General features: G+C 52.8%; 1 protein-coding gene across 1 annotated transcript in view; it reads left to right on the top strand.

Annotated features, from left to right (window-relative positions):
• Window positions 1-362: 362 nt before the first annotated feature.
• The window catches only part of LOC134427131 (myosin-11-like), a 53,876-nt gene continuing 33,241 nt past the window's right edge, over window positions 363-20,997 (top strand). The window contains exons 1-17 of the mRNA XM_063172715.1: window positions 363-503; window positions 3,082-3,129; window positions 3,277-3,509; window positions 4,043-4,196; window positions 4,750-4,940; window positions 6,244-6,546; window positions 7,732-7,891; window positions 8,467-8,619; window positions 8,668-8,770; window positions 9,185-9,339; window positions 10,291-10,632; window positions 11,294-11,484; window positions 12,787-13,006; window positions 13,471-13,751; window positions 14,942-15,101; window positions 15,677-15,920; window positions 16,345-16,499. Of these exons, the coding sequence (XP_063028785.1) occupies window positions 363-503; window positions 3,082-3,129; window positions 3,277-3,509; window positions 4,043-4,196; window positions 4,750-4,940; window positions 6,244-6,546; window positions 7,732-7,891; window positions 8,467-8,619; window positions 8,668-8,770; window positions 9,185-9,339; window positions 10,291-10,632; window positions 11,294-11,484; window positions 12,787-13,006; window positions 13,471-13,751; window positions 14,942-15,101; window positions 15,677-15,920; window positions 16,345-16,499 (3,234 nt within the window). The remainder of the gene's footprint in view (window positions 504-3,081; window positions 3,130-3,276; window positions 3,510-4,042; window positions 4,197-4,749; window positions 4,941-6,243; window positions 6,547-7,731; window positions 7,892-8,466; window positions 8,620-8,667; window positions 8,771-9,184; window positions 9,340-10,290; window positions 10,633-11,293; window positions 11,485-12,786; window positions 13,007-13,470; window positions 13,752-14,941; window positions 15,102-15,676; window positions 15,921-16,344; window positions 16,500-20,997) is intronic.

Raw genomic sequence — 20,997 nt, forward strand, 5'->3', positions numbered from 1 at the left:
AAGCCCAAACAGGAGGTGATAACAAGGGCAGAATGAAACCATAGCCATGAAATGCACATGCTCTGAAAAGGTGGACCCGAGGAGGAGCCATGCTAAACAATATTAACTAGTTTGGGGAAAAGTATAAATATGCATAATTGTTTATTACTATGCAGTAGGCTGATGCAGTAGAAAGGGTATGTAAAGGACATCTCTGAAATAGCAGGTGTGCTCTTGGCTGAATGCCAAGCACCTGGCCACAAAAACTTTTGCTTTATTCTCTTTGTTTCTTATTGTCCTTTATTCAACTTTCAAATTTTTACAGGAGAGTGAACCTTGTTTTTCACAGTGGGGATGAGTAAAATGAGGTTTGGGGTGCTCAAATGCCTCAAGAAAGCACCAAAAAACCCAAGCACCACATTCCCTTCATGCCTGGGCTGGTGGTCCAGCAGCTCAAGCAGAAGAGTCCTCCAGGAGCTCTGGGGAGCAGCAGCCCTCGTGCTCCTCAGCCGGTGGAGAAAGGGGTCAGTGGCCCAAATGTGTGCTCTGGAAATCAGAGCTGGGTTCCTAAATCCCTTTGGGAGTCTCTATAATAGACCTGTGGTGGCTGAGGGATGTAGGTGGGAAGGGTTTGGCAGCCTTGAGCTGGACTTGTTGATGCTCTGAGCTCTGTTGTGTGTGGGAGCCTGTTCCTTTCCCCTTGCCCAAGGGCAGAGTGTTGGTGAGGGCTGGAGTTGGAGGCTGTGTGTGCCCCGAGAGCCGGTACCGTGGGGCTGCAGGTGCTCCTGCCAGCGTGGGCTTGTCTGAGCGGGGCCTTGTGCCTCTTTCAGGTGTCCCTGCTGCAGTCACAGCTGGCCCAAGAGCGACAGCAGCGGCAGAACTGCACTGAGAGCTGTGCAAGGACCAGGCAGGAGCTGTCAGACCTTCACCAGGAGCTGTGATGCTCCTTTGCAGCTGTGCAAGGAGCCCAAAGCTGCTCTTGTGGAAGCTGAGACTTGAAGCTGCATCGCTCTCTGAACCTTAACTTGGCACTGACATCCTTGGGCCGTGTGTCTCTGGAGAGACAGGCCTTACAGAAGGCAGGTGCAGCTCTTCTATTCCATGCAGGAGGTGTGCCCTGCTCAGAAGCCAATTTCTGTAAACAGGGGCACAAAAATCCTCCCTAGGACACAGATGAACACTGTCAAAGATGAGGGCAAAAAATACCTGCCAAAGCTTCTGCAAACAAACCCATTTGGTTCTTGAAGGTCTGTTTTAGCAAGGAATCTTTGATGGAAGCAGCACGACTTTTCTACTGCCTACAAGACCTAGTGATTTATTGCCAAACAGAGAGCAGGGAAAAAATGCACTCGTGGCTGTCTCTGAATTCTTAATCTATTTTGTGAGCCTTAAACACTACACCTCTTGGCTTTTCTCTGTAGAAGTTTGAAACGCCCATGACACACCATTTTTCCTCCTCATGTAGCTGTTCTAAAAGCAAAGCTGTCCATGAATATTTGTAGGCACCAAGAATTTTTTAGGCTTTTCCATACATATGCCCTTTGTCAGGGTAGACAGAAGAATTCCTGTGACTCAGGAATGAAGCGCATCCCTAAAGAGCCTGCAGGTCTTGAGGATGCTGAGCCTTCAAACTGACTTCTGAGCCAGGTCCCTGCCCAGCTGCCCAGGAGGGCTCTGGGGACCCAAGGGAGGCAGGGCCCGTGCCAGGACCGGCAGGGAGCTGGGATGGGGGGAGAGCCAGGCAGGGCCTCTCCAACAGCCCCTGGAATGCTGGGCTTTGGGCCCTGGCAGCCATCACAAAGGCCATGGAATGTTGGGGATATGACCCTGGCAACTGTCACAAAGGCCATGGAATGCTGGGGGTTGGATCCTGGCAACAATCAACAGCTCCTGGCTATTGGGGTTTGTACCCTGGAGCTGTCAACAGCTCGTGAACTTTGGGGCTTGGACCTTGCAAAAGCCAAGGGCACTTTGTGCTATTGACCCTGCAAAGGCCAAGAACCTTTGGAAATTCGTGTTTACACCTGGCAAAGTCCAAGGGCCTTTGGATATTGTTGTTTACACCTTGCAAAGACCAAGAGCCTTTGGAAATCGGAGTTTAGACCCTGCATAGACCAAGGGCCTTTGGTCACTGATAGTTTCTCACTCTTCGTGCGAGGGGCGGATGGAGACCTGGAGGGTGAGTGACAAAGCCGCTGCTCTCCTTGCACCAAGCCCAGCCGGGACCTGGCAGGGCCTGGGCTGCGCCTCGGGGAACAGTTCCCTTTGGGATTAGCAAGGGATTGACAGTTGGCTGTTGCAGAGCTGGCAGCAGCTGTGGTGCTTGCCCTGGGGACAGGCCTGGCAGGGAATGGGGGGCTCCTGGCTATCCCCAAGCACAGCCACATCTCCTCCACTGTCCTTGTCCCACTGGAGGCCGTGGGCACAAAGAAGGGAGCAGCTTTACATTGCCTTCCCCTCACCCAAATTACAGCACAGCCTCAGTGCTTCCCAGAGTCAAGAATGAGTTTCTCCCTGACATCTCCAAAATGATCCCCAGTGGCTTAGAGAAGGTCACAAGGATGATAGGAAGCATCCTGCAAGGGCTGGAGCACCTGTGCCAAGGGGAAAGGATTCAAGAGTTGGGGTTGTCCAGGCTGGAGAAGGTTCCAGGGTGACCTTAGAGTCCCTTCCAATGCATGAAAGGGCTTCAAGAGAGCTGGAGAGGGACTTAAGCCAGGGGCCTGCAGGGACAGGACAAGGCTTCCCAGCGAGACATGGCAAGGATGGATGGGAGGGAATTCTGCCCTCTGAGGGTGCTGAGGCCCTGGCACAGCTTGCCTAGAGAAGCTGTGGCTGCTCCTGGATCCCTGGTGGTGTTCATGGCCAGGTTGGATTGGGCTCTGGGCAGCTCCCCTTCTGGTGTTCTTAGAAGTGATGAGACACCTTCCAGCATGTTTGTTTTCCCTGCTGTCAAAGTCCTGGGCTGAAAATATTGCCAAGAAGAGGAGGAAGAGCTCAGCTGGAAGTGCTGTGCTCTGGGACAGGCTGGGAAGCGCTTAGAGGCAACTGCCTCAGGGGCAGCCATGCAGTCTGAGTGTGCTCTTCCCTGTGCACTTGCAGGGAGCTCGAGGGCTTTCTCACCAGGGACGTTCCTCCAGAGCCCCTGAGGTGAGTAAACTGTGCTGAGCTCACTGGCCTTTTGAAACTGGTTCTCCATGAATGGACACTGGTTCTTGTGGGATCAGAAGAGGCATCTCAGTGCTACTTTGGAACAGGAACAGAATATCTGACTAACAGCTGGATGTGGGCTTTCAGGTGCTGGTAGACAACGGTGACAGCATGGCCAATTCCATCATCTGCACCAACATTCCTGGAAACATCCTCTCAACTCTGACACCCACTGACGAGCAGCATCCCTTTGAATTGGCTCGGGAAGCTACAGAGAACTGTGAGTGCATGTGGCAACAGTTTGACCAAGTAGAGGAGAGAACCCAGAGGATCAGAAGCCAATACCAGATCATAGACTCATTGCTAGAAGAAATTAGTAGGTGAGCATTTCCTCCTCCACCACCTCCTCCTCCTCCTCCTCCTCCTCCTCCTCCTCCTCCTCCTCCTCCTCCTCCTCCTCCTTCTCCTCCTCTACCTGCTCCTGCATTCTAGAGGCAATCAGCTTCCAGGTCTGGGAGGTCAGAGGTGTCCTGGGTGAAGAAATCACCTTCCCACCATCTGTAGGCCTCAGTGTGGCTCTCGAGCATTGTCCTGTCTGGGTTTTTCATGCTCTACTGTGACTCCCAAGGCTGTCTGGGAGATGCAGAGCCATGTTGGAATAGAAGACTCCTTCCTTTTGTCGTGCTGCTTCCCTGAATTCTGTTCTTTGTGTGCCCTTGCCCAGCCACTGCTTCTGGCTGAAGGAAGGTAAAATCCTGCCTTCCTTTCCCTTTGCCTCTGGAGGATTTCCTTGGGAGGGAAAGAGCAAGGTCTTCCTTAGCCCACTGCCCCCAGATCCATCCTGGAGTGCTGAAAATGGCATTGCTGACTCTTCAGGCCTCTTGCTTCTTCTGACTGAGCCTTGTCTCTGCAGTGACTGTGCAAACTTTGAGAAGTCCAAGGAAATGCTGCTGCAATGCACTGGAATCCCGGAGACAGGAGCCTTTTGTCTGCAGCAGAAGAACACCATGCAGCAGAAGGAAGCATCATCCCAGGAGGGAGAGGCAGAGCAGCAGGACAGGATGGAGGTTGGTTTTGGAAATGAGACTCGGTGTCCCTTGAAAACTTGTCTTGCTCCTTCTTGTACAGTGAAGAACTTGGCTGCACTCGAGGGAGAAGAGCCATCCTTGCAGATCCAACTGGAATTCAAGAGGAAGACATTGGAGGATTTGAAGCTTGAGAGGGATGTGCTGGAGCAAGAGAGGGATGATGTTAGCAGGGCTCTGAACACCTTATTGCTAGGCAGCACCTGTGGGAGTGGGAGTTGTGGCAGCCAGATCAGCTCAGATGCTCTTTCTGGCACTGGAAGACAGGCACACTGCTGTGCACACTCTGGCTCAAGATGGCACACGCATTTCTTTGCCAGGGATATGCATGTTCATCAGCAAAGTGTTGCATGCTTCTGCAAAATGTGTTGCTTTGGGCAGCCACAGAGTCTCTAAAAGAGGGAAGGGAGCTGGGGAAACTTTGAGCCCAGAGCACAGGTGCTCCTTGTCCTCTGGCTGCTTGCGAGGTGGCACTGGCTGGCTCTGCACAGGGCTCCCCAGGAAGGGCTCCAGCTGTACCTTGTCCCACTTGCAGGTTTCCCAGGAGCAAGAGTCATCGAGCCGGTGTGTGGAGCAGCTGAGCCAGGAATCCTCTGGCCAAGGGCATGAAGTGGCCCAGGTGGGCAGAGAGGAGGAGCTGCTGGCCCAGAGGGCTGATCTTGAGGGGCGACTGGCAGCCAGTGAGGGGCTCCGAGAAGACCTTTCCAGGCAGCTGGCAGAGACAAGGTAAAGGCAAGGAGTTGAAATTTATCAGATGTTTTTATATTCCCTGGGCAGAATATGGAAGAGTCTCAAAAAAAGAAAACAAAAGCCACAATGTGAGGGTTATTGTTCTGGCACGTGAAGCCAGCAAAGCTCTTGTGAACCTTGGGCTCCTGTTTGTGCCGCCAAGCACACTCCTGTGGGATGTCAAACGCAATCCAGCCAGCCCTGAACTGAGGAGTAGTTCAACAATGCAGATGCTGAGTGAAACCTCAAGTTTCTCTTGGGTTTGGTTCCTCATTCTGGGCTTTGAATATCTCTCATTCATTTCCAAGTAGCTTGCCATGATCCTGATCTTCAGACCAGGAAGCTTCATCTTCAGCATTCCAGGCTCTTACCTTGCCACGCTGGGAGTAGCACGCTGCCATTCAGGGTGGAGCCAGAGGCTTCTGCTGAAAATCTTGAGGCATTTCTGCTTCCAAGCACACTCTTGAGCCGTGAGGGACAGGATGTAGTGCTGGTTAGAGAGCAGCAGGGAAAGCTCTTTGGAATTCTCAACAGCCTCTGGGCATTCTTGCTGATTGTTGATGGGCACCCAGCTGCCAAACCTGCCAAGGTCCCTTTGCATGGTCCCTCTCAATGTGTAAGGAAGGACAAGTCCCTTGAGCTCCTGCCTGCTTGTTCAGCAACACTCAAATAAAGGCAGCAAGTCTACTGCTTGACCTTGCAGGGATTTAATCTGCCAGTCTCTGCATTCAGGTAGTTGGTATTCAGACAAAAGGGTGTTCCAATTTTCTACAAGTGCTGCCATGACCATGAGATTTTACTGGATCTGCAAAGTAGTTCTGAAGGCTTGTTAAATACAGGGTGTCTGGAAGATGATGTACCTTTCTGTCCATTATCAAGAGCATTAAAAAGTCAGGAGTCAGCCAGGACAAGAGTCTGTTCTGTCCCCCTGCAGAGCAGCTTGGAAGTGCTGATGAGAGAAGGGCTGTGAGCAGGGTTGGGCTTTTGCTTGTTGCTCCAGCCTGTTTGGGCACAGCTACCCAGAGTCATAGGTCAGGAACAGCAAGTGAAGGTTTGGCTGTTGAGGCCAAGTTGGGCTGGGCAGGCTGTGCTAGGCCAGGCCATAAGGAAGGCCTGGGCAGTCCCTCAGAGGCCCTGCTCTGCTCTGGAAATGGCCCAGATGTGCCTTCTCTGGATGAGTTTCCAGGTGACCCATTTTCCATCTTCAGGCATGGGGATCTTGAGCCACGTCGTCCTGGAATAAGCGGCTGTGGGTGTCTGGAGCAAGCAACTCATGTCTGTCCATATTTGCAACTTGTAGGTCAGCAAAGGAGAGCCTGCAATCCAGGCTGGCTGCTGCTCAGCAGCAGATATCACAGCTGGAGATAAGCAGGAAGTGTGTGGAGGCAGAGCTGCAAGGGGAGCTGCAGGCAGCTCGCAGAGAAGCCCAGGCAGCTCAGAGGAGGCATGAGGAAGAACTACGAGGCCTCAAAGAGGAAATGAATCGCATCCTTGAGCAGAGGGAGGCTCTACAAAAGAGGGAATGGACTCAATGGGAAGAAGTGGCTCAGCAAAATTCAAAATTGCAGGCTTCAGTGAATGCCCTAGAGAGGGAAAAAGCCAGGTAAATGAAAGCCTTGAGGATTCTGCATTATGCTGAATGGATTCCCTCTTTGCCATCTTTGCACCTGCCAGGGGCTCTGGAAGCATTTCCTAAGTGGCAAATTCTGAACTCTCCGTGCAGACACGATTTGTTGTTTGGATGTTGAGTTTCATTTTCTTTTCTTTTAAGCCTTCAGATAGAGTTTTTCTGTAGACAAAGGTTTTTAGGGTAGCCCTTTCCCTCTAGGGGATATTGTGTTGTTAGGTGGGGGTGTTGACACTGCCCCAGCTGCACTGTAAGGAGCTGGATCCATCCATCAGCTCCACCTTGGGGCCTGTAACTTGAAGCCTTTGGGGTCTGGATCAGCCTGGCATCTGATGCTTTTTCTGGGCAGAACCATCTTAGGGCCCTGATTGCTGCTCTAGGCCAGGCTGGCCTCGGAGGCAGCCCAGAAACAAGAATGTCTCTGTTGCATCGTTCCTCATCAAATGTCCCCCGGGGCCTGCAGGGGGTCAAGCAGGGTCCCTGCCACCCTGCACAGTCACAGGCATTTCTGACTGTGCAAAGAATGCAAGAAACAGGACCAAGGTATGGGGGGCTCCTGCAGCCAATCAAGTCCTGCCAGGCTTCAGTGCCACAGGATTCTTCCTCCAAGAAGAAGACAAAGGAAACGCAGGGCACTCCTGCTTGCCTGGAGCCTTCTGCATCTTCCATGAGGTTGTGCTCCAAGCCTCGGTTGCCACTTTGGCCTTTGTTTCTCCAGCTGAAAGTAGGATGGGTGCTGGTGAATGTTAGGGAACTTGCCAGAGATGCCCTGGCTCTAGGGTGCTGCTCTCCCTACCTGGATATGTAAGATGGAGGAGGAAATGTCTCTTCTGTGCTGACCAAGCCTCCCTGCTTTGGAGCCTGGTTAGTGAGAAGGAAATTGTTCCTCTCCCCTAATGTCTTCATTGCAAGACTTTTTTAGGTTTGTATTCACATTCCCATCTCAAAAAGAAGGTAGGGCAGGGAGGCAGGAACTCACTGTTCTTTCAGGGACAAAGGCAGAGCAGGCACATTCTGGGCTGGGACTGCAGGGGGAACAAACAGCCAAGTTGTTTAGAGAAACCTCATCAGGCAGAGCAGTTTTTCCCTGAGGTGGTGCAAGTCCTAAGAGTTGCTAAAATGTCATATAATTTAGTAATGAGTCACTTGCTTCCCTTCCAGGCTGATTCTGTCTCTGGAGGAAAAGAATGTGTGCCTCAGGACACTGGAAGAACAGAACCTGACACTGAACAATCAGGCGTCTCAGTGTCAATCTGCTCTACAGCATGCTGAACAGCTCTCTTCAAACCGTGCTGGACAACTGCGGGAGCTCAAAAAACAGGTAAGCTGCACAGTCGCATCCTCTTCTTCAGGGACACACAACAGCACCTTTGCCTTGGAGGCCCCAACCTCTTTCCCCTCCCAGCAGCATCCACAGCTGCCGTGTTCTGCCCGGGGCTGCTGCTGCACCCTGAGCCTGAGGCTGGATCTGGTGTCAGCTGCAGAAGTTTTCCCCATCCTCTCCCAGGTCCCAGCAGGAAATGTGGGAGGAGAAGCAGCAGCAGACTCCGCTGGAGCTTCTCTGTCCCTCTGTTAGCAGTGTTGTCCCAGACAGAGTTGGTGCCTGTGCCAGGCTCTGAGCAATGTGGGGACACAGAGGTGGCTGTGGCAGGCTGGGCAGGGCACTTCCAGCACAGCCAGTTCAGCCGCTGTTCAGAGCTGCAGCCCAAGGATGCCCCTTGCCTCCCTTTCCCTGTTTTCTCTCCATTTGTCTCCATTGCAATCCTTGCTTCTGTGCCTTCTGGGTTTGGCATGTTTTTGGCCTGAAATAATTTCTCCCTTGTTGCTCTCCCTGCGGCCCACTCTGCTGCCTCAGGAGCAGCCCTGTCCCTGAGGCTCTGTGCATCCATCTTTCAGATCCAGGCCCTGCAGGATGCAGTGCTGCAGATGGAGGCTTCCCAGGCAACTCGGCAGAAGCAGCTGCTGAAGGATCTGGAGGAATCCCATGCAGGAGAACGCTCTTTGAGGGACTCTGTGCACGTGCTGGAGGCTGAGGTGTCTGAGCTGCATGTGAGACTCCAGAGCTCTGATGACAGAGCTCTTGCCTTGGCCATACAGTGTGAGGCTGTGGAGGTGGAGCTGAGGAAAACACAAGCTCAGAGAGACAACCTCAGAGCCTTCAACCTGGAGCTGCAGAAGGAGTTGGAGGAAATTGAGCAAGGTGCAGCTTCTCCTTTCCACTCACTGCCCCATGCTGTCTCACCAGCTGAGGAGCTGTAGCTGGAGGCCTCAGCTCCATTCCCCCAAACTCCAGGCCCTGCCAGAGTGTCCAGGCGATTGGCCTCTCTGGAGCAGGGCTGCACAGGCATCTCCTCTCCTTTGTCTCTCTTGGCTTGCTCACCGTGTACAAGGCCAGGACCAAACACACTTTCCTATCCCTCTGAACCTTTCATTCCTGTCTTTTTCTCTGCCTGGAAGTTTCCTTCATTTCTCTCAGCTTTGGAGCCTTTGTGGGTTTAGGGCCTGGCAAACAGTCAGGTAGAGAAGACAGTGCTGTTGTCTCTGCAGGATGCACATCAGTTTGCCTTTGCTTTGCTTTTCTCCTTCTACTTCTCCTTCTCCTTTCCTTCTACAGAGTTGGTGCAGGCAGAAGCCAAGCACATCTCTCACCAAATTGCCCTGGAGAAAGAGGCCACTGAAAGGCAGGAAGAGGCTGTGGCTCTCCATCAGGAGGTGGCATCACTGCAGAAGAAATTGGAAAAGCTGGAGAAGGAAAGGAAAGATGTGCTGGTGAGATTGGCAGATGCCACAAAGAACCATTTTCTAGCTATGTTTTTTGACCTTGTGTTAACTGTTCTAAGGTGCACCTTTTCCCAGTTGAACTTTTGTAATTGCATTCTTCTGAATAAGGAGGAGAAGATGTTGTAGTCATGGCAAAGCCTGTTAATGCTGAGGCTACTGATGATTTTCCTCCATTCTGGGCTTCTGCGAACTTAAACCTTTAGTTCTCAAAGTCCTCACTGTCCCTACTGACATTGCATGGTTTGGGGAATTCCTGGTGTCGAATCCCATGTTCAGATTTCTAAATATCTGGATCTGGAAGGATGGGGAGAGTCCCAAGTTTGCTGTTAAGAGAAAGGTGTTTGTCCTTGGCCATCGGAGAGCAGCCAGTGGGGAGAGAGGAGAGGAAAGGCAAGTGCTGATCCCCAGCAGGACGTGTGCCTGCAAGGGGAGAACTCGTCCTGAGTGGCAGCAGAGAATGACAGACTGATGTGGCCATTGCTGCTGCAGAGAGGGCAGTGGGGCTCTGGGGGATGGAGCCATGGAAACTCTACACAGGAGAGGTGGAAAGCCACTGCTGTCAGCCCAAGGGCAGGGAATGAAAGGCTGGGGCTGTTTGCTCTTCCCTTCCTCCCTGATGGAGAGCACACCCTCGTGGCACTGCCTGAATCCTGCTTAGCATGCACTTGCAATCCTGGCTGCAGTTCTGGCAGCTCCTGCCCAAAGGAGCACTGGAGTGGAGCTGCAGGAGGTCAGGGAAGGGCAGAAGGGAAGCTGGGATGGGCTGAGTGAGCTGGGAAAGATGCGGCATCAAGGGGGGCCCAGCAAAGCTCTGCAGCATCCCGAGGGGCAGAGAGAGAGGGGCAGCCTGTGCCTGCCCCTGCAGCAGGAGTCCAGATCTGGTATGAAAAGCAAAGGGAGAGAGGGAATGAGTGACCCTTTTTCTCCCCGTTTTGGCAGTATGAACGGGAATTGTACCAGCAGCAGATGAGAAATCTGGAAAAGGAGAATGAAATGCATGCACCTGAGATGAGAAATCACAGGGAAAATACTCAAGAATTGGAATTGGAGAGGGACGGCATGCAGGAATATTTGGAGCATGGGGCTGCTACTTTGAAGAAATTGAGGGACAGCACTCAGGTTCTGAGTGCTGCACTGAGCAACAGTGAACTTGCCAAAGGGGCTCTGAAGAAACACTTGAACATCGTGAAGCGAAAGACTTGTATCCAGGCAGGCACTGGCATTGACTTTCATTCTGTTCCAGTGTCCCTGAATTATTCCTGTGATATTTCCCATGAGGAGGTGGGTCTCTATCCCTGTCAGTGCAGGCCTGCTTGGGTAAAGCAGCCTGGGCAGCAGCAGGCAGCCTTCTCTGTGTGCCTGACTCCAGCCAGAGGCCATTGACTGCCAGATTGTTTCCTGGCACACCCAGAATGACTGATCCAGCTCTGGAGCTTGCTGTTCAAACCAGCTCCTGGCCAAAAGCTGGGCATGGGGAGCTGCTTCTCTTGTGCTCACAAAAGAGGAGGCAAGGCATGGCATACTAGATTTGGTGTGGGAAGGAATGGAGCAGGTGAACAGAGTGATGGACTAAAGCCAGCTGAGTTTTGGTTTAATGGTTGAAAACATCCAGCAGTGCTGGTGTTTAGAGTAAATTGTATTGGCACTTGTGGAAGATGCAGTGTTTTTGGGGGACAACCCAGAGTTTGGAGTAGGGATGTTGTAGGGAAGGAGCTGTCTGGTCCCGGGCAAGGCAGCAGGGCCTTACACAGCACTTCCAAGGTAACAGTGCCAGAGGCTTCTGGCAGGCCAGGCTATCAGAGCTGCATGGGGCAGGTGCTGTGAAACTTTGAGCCCAGAGCACAGGTGCTCCTTGTCCTCTGGCTGCTTGCGAGGTGGCACTGGCTGGCTCTGCACAGGGCTCCCCAGGAAGGGCTCCAGCTGTACCTTGTCCCACTTGCAGGTTTCCCAGGAGCAAGAGTCATCGAGCCGGTGTCTGGAGCAGCTGAGCCAGGAATCCTCTGGCCAAGGGCATGAAGTGGCCCAGGTGGGCAGAGAGGAGGAGCTGCTGGCCCAGAGGGCTGACCTTGAGGGGCGACTGGCAGCCAGTGAGGGGCTCCGAGAAGACCTTTCCAGGCAGCTGGCAGAGACCAGGTAAAGGAAGGGAGCTGAGCCTCTTCAGATGGTTTTACATTACATGGACACAATATGGAAGAGTATCGAGAAAAAAAATAAATGCCACAATGTGAAGGTTATTTTTCTGGCACGAAAAGCCAGCAAAGCTCTTGTGAGCCTTGGGCTCCTGTTTGTGCTGCCAAGCACACTCCTGTGGGATGTCAAATGCAATCCAGCCAGCCCTGAACTGAACATTAATTAAACCATGCAGATGCTGAGTGAAACCTTAAGTTTCTCTTGGGTTTTGTTCCTCCTTCTGGGCATTGAACATCCCTCGTTCCTTTCTGAGTAGCTTGACATGATCCTGATCTTCAGACCAGGAAGCTTCATCTTCAGCATTCCAGGCTCTTACCTTGGCACGCTGGGAGTAGCACGCTGCCATTCAGGGTGAAGCCAGAGGCTCCTGCTGAAAATCTTGAGGCATTTCTGCTTTCAAGCACACTCTTTAGAAGTGTGGGACAGGATGTAGTGCTGGTTAGAGAGCAGCAGGGAAAGCTCTTTGGAATTCTCAACAGCCTCTGGGCATTCTTGCTGATTGTTGATGGGCACCCAGCTGCCAAACCTGCCAAGGTCCCTTTGCATGGTCCCTCTCACTGTGTAAGGAAGGACAAGTCCCTTGGGCTCCTGCCTGCTTGTTCAGCAACACTCAAATAAAGGCAGCAAGTCTATTGCTTGACCTTGCAGGGGTTTAATCTGCCAGTCTCTGCATTCAGGTAGTTGTAATTTGGACAAAAAACTGTTCTGATTTTTTACAAGTGCTGCCATGACCATGAGATTTTACTGGATATGCAAAATACTTCTGAAGCCTCATTAAACACTGGGTGTCTGGAAGATGATGTACCTTTCTGTCCATTATCAAGAGCATTAAAAAGTCAGGAGTCAGCCAGGACAAGAGTCTGTTCTGTCCCCCTGCAGAGCAGCTTGGAAGTGCTGATGAGAGAAGGGCTGTGAGCAGGGTTGGGCTTTTGCTTGTTGCTCCAGCCTGTTTGGGCACAGCTACCCAGAGTCATAGGTCAGGAACAGCAAGTGAAGGTTTGGCTGTTGAGGCCAAGTTGGGCTGGGCAGTCTGTGCGAGGCCAGGCCATAAGGAAGGCCTGGGCAGTCCCTCAGAGGCCCTGCTCTGCTCTGGAAATGGCCCAGATGTGCCTTCTCTGGACAAGTTTCCAGGTGACCCATTTTCCATCTTCAGGCGTGGGGATCTTGAGCCACGTCATCCTGGAATAAGCGGCTGTGGGTGTCTGGAGCAAGCAACTCATGTCTGTCCATATTTGCAACTTGTAGGTTAGCAAAGGAGAGCATGCAATCCAGGCTGTGTGCTGCTCAGCAGCAGATACCACAGCTGGAGATGAGCAGGAAGCGTGTGGAGGCAGAGCTGCAAGGGGACCATCAGGCAGCTCGCAGAGAAGTCCAGGCAGCTCAGAGGAGGCACAATGAAGATCTACAAGACCTCAAAGAGGAAATGAATCTCCTCCTTGAGCAGAGGGAGGCTCTACAAAAGCAGGTGAGTGAAAGGGCAGTGGCACTGCAGTCATGCAGCGAGGGGTCTGTGGCCTTCTTGCTTTTCCACGGCAGAGCAGCAGCTGCTGGGCTGAGCCCTGGGGCTGTCCCGTGCTCTGGGGGCTCCATGGCAGCTGCTCTGAAGGACACTCAGTGCTCTGCTGAATGTCAGCTGCTGCTCTGCACAGCTGGGCTAGTCCTCTGTGCTGTTGGCCAGCAAGCAGCAGCATGGATTCCTGCTGGCCTCTTCTTGCTAGCCTTGCTTTGGCAGGTGCTTTCTCATGTGCACTTCTTGGTGGGCCACTTAGAGCCTGAAACAAGTTGTCCATATCCTTTCTGAATCTGGTGCTCTCAGGACAGGGAGGAGAGGAAAGTTGTCCTTTACCTTTGCTCACAGCCTGTGCTGTGGCTGACAGTGGCTGTAGCTGTGGCTGTAGCCTCTGACTGCTTTGTTCTGTTTGATTGGAGGTGGCAGAGTTGACATCTCAGCTGGCAGCCTCCCGAGAGTGCCAGGAAAGGACTGTGCAGAGAGCCCAGCAAGATGTGAGGGAGGCCCAGGAAGAGTCCAGGCAGAAGCTGCTGGAGGTTGAGCAGATGCAGAAGATACTGGAGGAGGCAGAACATCAGAAAAAGGATCTTCAGGTGCATCTGGAGTATTTGGAGAGGGAATGGAGTCAATGGGAAGAAGTGGCTCAGCAAAATTCAGAATTGCAGGCCTCTGTCAATGCCCTAGAGAGGGAAAAAGCCAGGTAAATGAAATTCTGGGGGACTCTGCATTGTGGTGAATGGATTCCCTCTTTGCCATCTTTGCACCTGCCAGGGGCTCTGGCAGCATTCCCTAATTGGCAGATTCTGCACTCTCCGTGCAGACACGACTCATTGTTGGGATGTTGAGTTTCATTTTCTTTTTTTTTTTTTTAACCCTTCAGATAGAGTTTTTCTGTACACAAAGTCTATTGGGGTAGCCCTTTCCCTCTAGGGGATATTGTGTTGTTAGGTGGGGGTGTTGACACTGCCCCAGCTGCACTGTAAGGAGCTGGATCCATCCATCAGCTCCACCTTGGGGCCTGTAACTTGAAGCCTTTGGGGTCTGGATCAGCCTGGCATCTGATGCTTTTTCTGGGCAGAACCATCTTAGGGCCCTGATTGCTGCTCTAGGCCAGATTGGCCTCGGAGGCAGCCCAGAAACAAGAATGTCTCTGTTGCATCGTTCCTCATCAAATGTCCCCCGGTGCCTGCAGGGGGTCAAGCAGGGTCCCTGCCACCCTGCACAGTCACAGGCATTTCTGACTGTGCAAAGAATGCAAGAAACAGGACCAAGGTATGGGGGGCTCCTGCAGCCAATCAAGTCCTGCCAGGCTTCAGTGCCACAGGATTCTTCCTCCAAGAAGAAGACAAAGGAAACGCAGGGCACTCCTGCTTGCCTGGAGCCTTCTGCATCTTCCATGAGGTTGTGCTCCAAGCCTCAGTTGCCACTTTGGCCTTTGTTTCTCCAGCTGAAAGTAGGATGGGTGCTGGTGAATGTTAGGGAACTTGCCAGAGATGCCCTGGCTCTAGGGTGCTGCTCTCCCTACCTGGATATGTAAGATGGAGGAGGAAATGTCTCTTCTGTGCTGACCAAACCTCCCTGCTTTGGAGCCTGATTAGTCAGAAGGAAATTGTTCCTCTCCCCTAATGTCTTCATTGCAAGACTTTGTTAGGTTTGTATTCACATTCCCATCTCAAAAAGAAGGCAGGGCATGGAGGCAGGAACTCACTGTTCTTTCAGGAACAAAAGCAGAGCAGGCACATTCTGGGCTGGGACTGCAGGGGGAACAAACAGCCAAGTTGTTTAGAGAAACCTCATCAGACAGAGCAGTTTCCCCCTGAGGTGGTGCTAGACCTATGAGTTGATAAAATGTGATATCATTTAGTAATGAGTCACTTGCTTCCCTTCCAGGCTGATTCTGTCTCTGGAGGAAAAGAATGTGTGCCTCAGGACACTGGAAGAACAGAACTTGGTGCTGAAAAATCAGGTGTCTCAGTGTCAATCTGCTCTACAGCATGCTGAACAGCTCTTTTCAAACCGCGCTGGACAACTGCTGGAGCTCAACAAACAGGTAAGCTGTGCAGTGGCATCCTCTTCTTCAGGGACACACAACAGCACCTTTGCCTTGGAGGCCCCAACCTCTTTCCCCTCCCAGCAGCATCCACAGCTGCCGTGTTCTGCCCGGGGCTGCTGCTGCACCCTGAGCCTGAGGCTGGATCTGGTGTCAGCTGCAGAAGTTTTCCCCATCCTCTCCCAGGTCCCAGCAGGAAATGTGGGAGGAGAAGCAGCAGCAGACTCCGCTGGAGCTTCTCTGTCCCTCTGTTAGCAGTGTTGTCCCAGACAGAGTTGGTGCCTGTGCCAGGCTCTGAGCAATGTGGGGACACAGAGGTGGCTGTGGCAGGCTGGGCAGGGCACTTCCAGCACAGCCAGTTCAGCCGCTGTTCAGAGCTGCAGCCCAAGGATGCCCCTTGCCTCCCTTTCCCTGTTTTCTCTCCATTTGTCTCCATTGCAATCCTTGCTTCTGTGCCTTCTGGGTTTGGCATGTTTTTGGCCTGAAATAATTTCTCCTTTGTTGCTCTCCCTGCGGCCCACTCTGCTGCCTCAGGAGCAGCCCTGTCCCTGAGGCTCTGTGCATCCATCTTCCAGATGCAGGCCACGCTGCTGGCAGAGCTAGAGAAGAGAGAGCACCAGACAAATCAAGAGAAGCAGCTGCTGAAGGCTGAGGTGTCTGAGCTGCATGTGAGGCTCCAGAGCTCTGATGACAAAGCTCTTGCCTTGGCCATAAAGTATGAGGCTGTGGAGGTGGAGCTGAGGAAAATACAAGCTCAGAGAGACAACCTCAGAGCCTGCAACCTGGAGCTGCGGACGGAGTTGGAGGAAATTGAGCAAGGTGCAGCTTCTCCTTTCCCACTCACTGCCCCATGCTGTCTCACCAGCTGAGGAGCTGTAGCTGGATGCCTCAGCTCCATTCCCCCAAACTCCAGGCCTTGCCAGAGTCTCCAGGCGATTGGCCTCTCTGGAGCAGGGCTGCACAGGCATCTCCTCTCCTTTGTCTCTCTTGGCTTGCTCACTCTGCACAAGCACAAGAGCAAGCAAACTTTCCTATCCCTCTGAAACCTTACCCCTTTCATTCCTGCCTTTTTCTGTGCCTGGAAGTTTCCTTCATTTCTCTCAGCTTTGGAGCCTTTGCCAGGTTTAGGGCCTGGCAAACAGTCAGGTAGAGAAGACAGTGCTGTTGTCTCTGCAGGATGCACATCAGTTTGCCTTTGCTTTACTTTTCTCCTTCTACTTCTCCTTCCCCTTTCCTTCTACAGAGTTGGTGCAGGTAGAAGCCGAGCACATCTCTCACCAAATTGCCCTGGAGAAAGAGGCCACTGAAAGGCAGGAAGAGGCTGTGGCTCTCCATCAGGAGGTGGCATTTCTGAGGACGAAATTGGAAAACCTGGAGAAGGAAAGGAAGAATATGCTGGTGAGATTGGCAGATGCCACAAAGCGCCATTTCCTAGCTATGGTTGGGCCTTGTGTTCATAGTTCTAGAGAGCACCTTTTCCCAGTTGAACTTTTGTAATTGCATTCTTCTGAATAAGGAGGAGAAGATGTTGTAGTCATGGCAAAGCCAGTTAATGCTGAGGCTGATGATTTTCCTCCATGATGCGCTTCTGTGCCCTAGAACCTTTAGTTCTCAATGTCCTCAGTGTCCCCACTGACATTGCATGGTTTGGGGAATTCCTGGTGTCGAATCCCATGTTCAGATTTCTAAATATCTGGATCTGGAAGGATGGGGAGAGTCCCAAGTTTGCTGTTAATAGAAAGGTGTTTGTCCTTGGCCATCGGAGAGCAGCCAGTGGGGAGTGAGGAGAGGAAAGGCAAGTGCTGATCCCCAGCAGGACGTGTGCCTGCAAGGGGAGAACTCGTCCTGAGTGGCAGCAGAGAATGACAGACTGATGTGGCCATTGCTGCTGCCAGAGAGGGCAGTGGGGCTCTGGGGGATGGAGCCATGGAAACTCTACACAGGAGAGGTGGAAAGCCACTGCTGTCAGCCCAAGGGCAGGGAATGAAAGGCTGGGGCTGTTTGCTCTTCCCTTCCTCCCTGATGGAGAGCACACCCTCGTGGCACTGCCTGAATCCTGCTTAGCGTGCACTTGCAATCCTGGCTGCAGTTCTGGCAGCTCCTGCCCAAAGGAGCACTGGAGTGGAGCTGCAGGAGGTCAGGGAAGGGCAGAAGGGAAGCTGGGACGGGCTGAGTGAGCTGGGAAAGATGCAGCATCAAGGGGGGCCCAGCAAAGCTCTGCAGCATCCCGAGGGGCAGAGAGAGAGGGGCAGCCTGTGCCTGCCCCTGCAGCAGGAGTCCAGATCTGGTATGAAAAGCAAAGGGAGAGAGGGAATCAGGGAGCCTTTTTCTTCTTGTTTTGGCAGCATGAACGGGAATTGTACCAGCAGCAGATGAGAGATCTGGAAAAGAAGAATGAAATGCATGCACTCAACATGCATAGTCAGCAGCAATGATTCCAGTAAAGAGGAAACCATGCAGGAGAGCTGAAGCCTGGGGCTGCTGCTTTGAAGGATGGAAGAGAGAGAACTCTCCTGGCTGCACTGACCAAGGGTAAAATTTCCAAAGAGGCTCTGCAGAAACGCTTGGGCTTCCTGAAGGGATAGACTTGTATCCAGGCAGGCACTGGCACTGATCTTCATGAGGAGAAGAGAGAGAGGCCTGAATTATCCACTATGCCCAGGAGAAGTGGTGAGCAGGTAAATTGGGCTTTTGCTGCCTCTGCAGAACCTCAGGCTCCTCTGGAACTTGGCACCTTAGGCCAGGCAGTGCCTTGGAGACCTCTGCTTGTTCCCTTGCCTCTCCCTGTCCCTGCTGTGGCCCAGCCCTTTGTTTGCTCTCTCTCTTGTGGCAGCCCATGGCTTTCACAAGGGCTTTCACTGCGCTGCCTCCCTCCCTGGCCCCGTGTCCCTGCACACACACACTGGCCTCTCTTGCACAGCCTCCAGCGAGAGCTTTCTGCCCCCAGTGTGGTCTGGTGCAGTTTAGGGTCTCAGAGCAGGGATCTCCTTCCTTGATGTCCAGAGGTGCTTTTGCTCCATGTTTGCTGACAGGTTTCTGTGACCCTCTCTCCCATCCAATGTGCAGGTGGACCCTGAAAGGAGAAGAATCAGAACTTTTAGGAGAATGTTCCCCCCAGATTACTTTCCCTTGACTGAGTACCCTAGTCTGCCCATCAAAATCTGTAAACTTTTGAAATAGAAGAGTCCTCCAGTAGCTCAGGGGATCAGTAGCCCTCGTGCTGAGGCACAGCCTGTGGAGAAAGGGGTCAGTGGCCCAAATGTGTGCTCTGGAAATCAGAGCTGGATTCCTAAATCCCCTTGGAAGTCTCTGTAATAGACCTGTGGTGGCTGAGGGATGTACATGGGAAGGGTTTGGCAGCCTTGAGCTGGACTTGTTGATGCTCTGAGCTCTGTTGTGTGTGGGAGCCTGTTCCTTTCCCCTTGCCCAAGGGCAGAGTGTTGGTGAGGGCTGGAGTTGGAGGCTGTGTGTGCCCCGAGAGCCGGTACCGTGGGGCTGCAGGTGCTCCTGCCAGCGTGGGCTTGTCTGAGCGGGGCCTTGTGCCTCTTTCAGGTGTCCCTGCTGCAGTCACAGCTGGCCCAAGAGCGACAGCACCACCTGGAGAGCTGTGCAGGGAGCAGGCGGGAGACACAAGGTGCAGAAGGGACCTCCTTGCTTCCTGAACGTCTCAGATAGGAGCCAGGCTGCAGCTGGATGCCGTCATGCTGTCTTAGATTTAGACTTAGTCAGTAGTTTATGTTTAAAGGATAGTATAGGTGTATTTGAACCTTTATACAAATGTGTTCCATAGGATGAATATATATTTATAGGAAAATAAAGAGTTGATTATGATCTTGAATAAACTAAACGATCTTTATCAGGACTATTTACTACCCAGTGCAGAACGATAAATTCCATTATAGTGCATTATATCTGAAGCAACATTGAAGCAATTCCAGTCCAGCCAGCAAAACCAAGTCTTAATTAAAGATTGATGCTACTCACCCAAAACCAATGACCATGGGAAAACATTCCTCTCAGCCTCAAGGCGTGACCTTGAGGAGCATCCTCACTCCAGGGAGGAATCTGCAGAAGGGAGACGTGTGCCATGAAGCACTTTGGTGGGGGCAGGAGAAATGTGCCATGTGTGGAGCTTTTTCATTTGTCCTTAGGAAGCTGCAGCCTGTTTGTTCTCAGAGTGACAGAATCTCAGGCTGGGGGAGGCTGGAGGCACCTCTGGAGGTCACCTTGCCCAGCCCCTGCTCCATCAGGGCCAGCCAGAGCCGGCTGCCCAGGGTGTGTCCAGGTGGCTTTTGAGTCTCTGCAGGGATGGAGACTCCCCCAGCTCCCCGGGCACCTGTGGCAGTGCTCGGCCACCCTGCCAGTGCAGCAGCGTCTCCTGAGCTCGGAGGGCCCCTCCTGTGGGTCACTCTGTGCCCGAGGCCCCCGGGGCTGTCCCTGGCCCTGTCCCCTCTGCAGCCTCCCCCTGGCTTTTCATGCCCAGGCATGAGATGCCCTGAGCCTGCTCTGCTCCGGGCTGGGCAGTGCCAGCTCTCTCAGCCTCTCCTCATGGCAGAGACGCTGCAGTCCCTCCATCAGCTTCATGGCCCTGTGCTGGACTCTGTCCAGTCTGTCCCTGTGTCCCGTCCTGGGCAGCCCAGCTCTGGGCCCAGCACTCCAGGGCTGCCTCACTGCAGTGGAGCAGAGGGAAAGGATCCCCTCCCTCTGCCAGCTCTGACACAGCTCCCAGTGCAGCCCAGGACGCTGTTCTGCATTGCTGCAGGAGCACATTGCTGCCCCATGGGCATCCTGGTGTCCAGCAGAACCCTGCCAATCTTCAGGTTTCCAACTGGGTGGCCCCCAGCAGTCACCGCTGCCTGTGGTTGTTCCTTGCCAAGGACAGGACTCAGCACTTGTCATTGAACTGTCCCCCTTGTTGAACTGTCCCTCTGCATGGCAGCCCTTCTCTCTGGCAGATCAGCCACTGCTCCTGGTGTGTGGGAGGGCACAGCCTGTCCCCCTCACCCAGTTCAGTAACAAAGGTGTCAGGAAGGACTGGGCTCAGCATTGTCCTTCCAGCATCCTCCGCTAGACTCTGTGCCACTGATCACCAGGGTTCCAAGAAGGTAGAGTTTGTACAAGGCATCTTTGCTTGTACGTATAAATTCAGAAAGAATAGGCCGGATTTACAACAGGAATTTTGGCTCCTTATATCTTATGTGGGAAAAATGGAATGATCCACGCTCCCTCTCACTGGTGGTGGGTAAAGTGGTCCTATTGTTGGTGGCAGTGGATGTCACCTGCACAGGAACTGTGCCAGACTGGTGTGACATACTGTGGGAAGGAGCACTCTGAGGGAGGTAAAAGCTGGGCTGTAGAGATCATTCCAAGACTCTTCTTCAAGCCGTAGAAGTCCCAGTTTTGTGAAGATCAGGAACAATTCCTAGGCAAGGGCTGAAGCTGCATACATCTGTGAGTTCCTTTACCTCCTAGGTCAATTTCTCCATTAATGATAGCAGATTGTCCTGGTTGAAAAGACAGATGTCTTCCAAGGAAGCTGGGAATCTTCCTGGAATGGAGAGATAGGCCCCTCCCTCCAAATCATTATAGCTTGAAAATACTGGGCCTCCAGGCAAAGATATGGGAAGAGAAATATCAGTTCTTCACTAGAATAAAAAGATATGTATATATAGGTGAAGAGGAGAGAACAAGCAGCAGCGCCCCCAAAGCAAAGCCAGACTCTTCCCACCCGTTGGGCAGTTCTGCCTTTGCTGTAGTTCTGAGCACACCCGGCAGAGGGCGCTGTGAGCTGAGGCGGGGCAGAGGGGCGGCAGTGACTCTGCCCTGGCTCCAGGGGGCGCTGTCGGCCCCGGCGGCCTCAGGGGCCACGGCTGCGAGCCCTGAGCCAGCCCCGGGG

The sequence above is a fragment of the Melospiza melodia genome, chromosome 19, assembly GCF_035770615.1.
Source record: "Melospiza melodia melodia isolate bMelMel2 chromosome 19, bMelMel2.pri, whole genome shotgun sequence".
NCBI lineage: Eukaryota > Metazoa > Chordata > Aves > Passeriformes > Passerellidae > Melospiza > Melospiza melodia.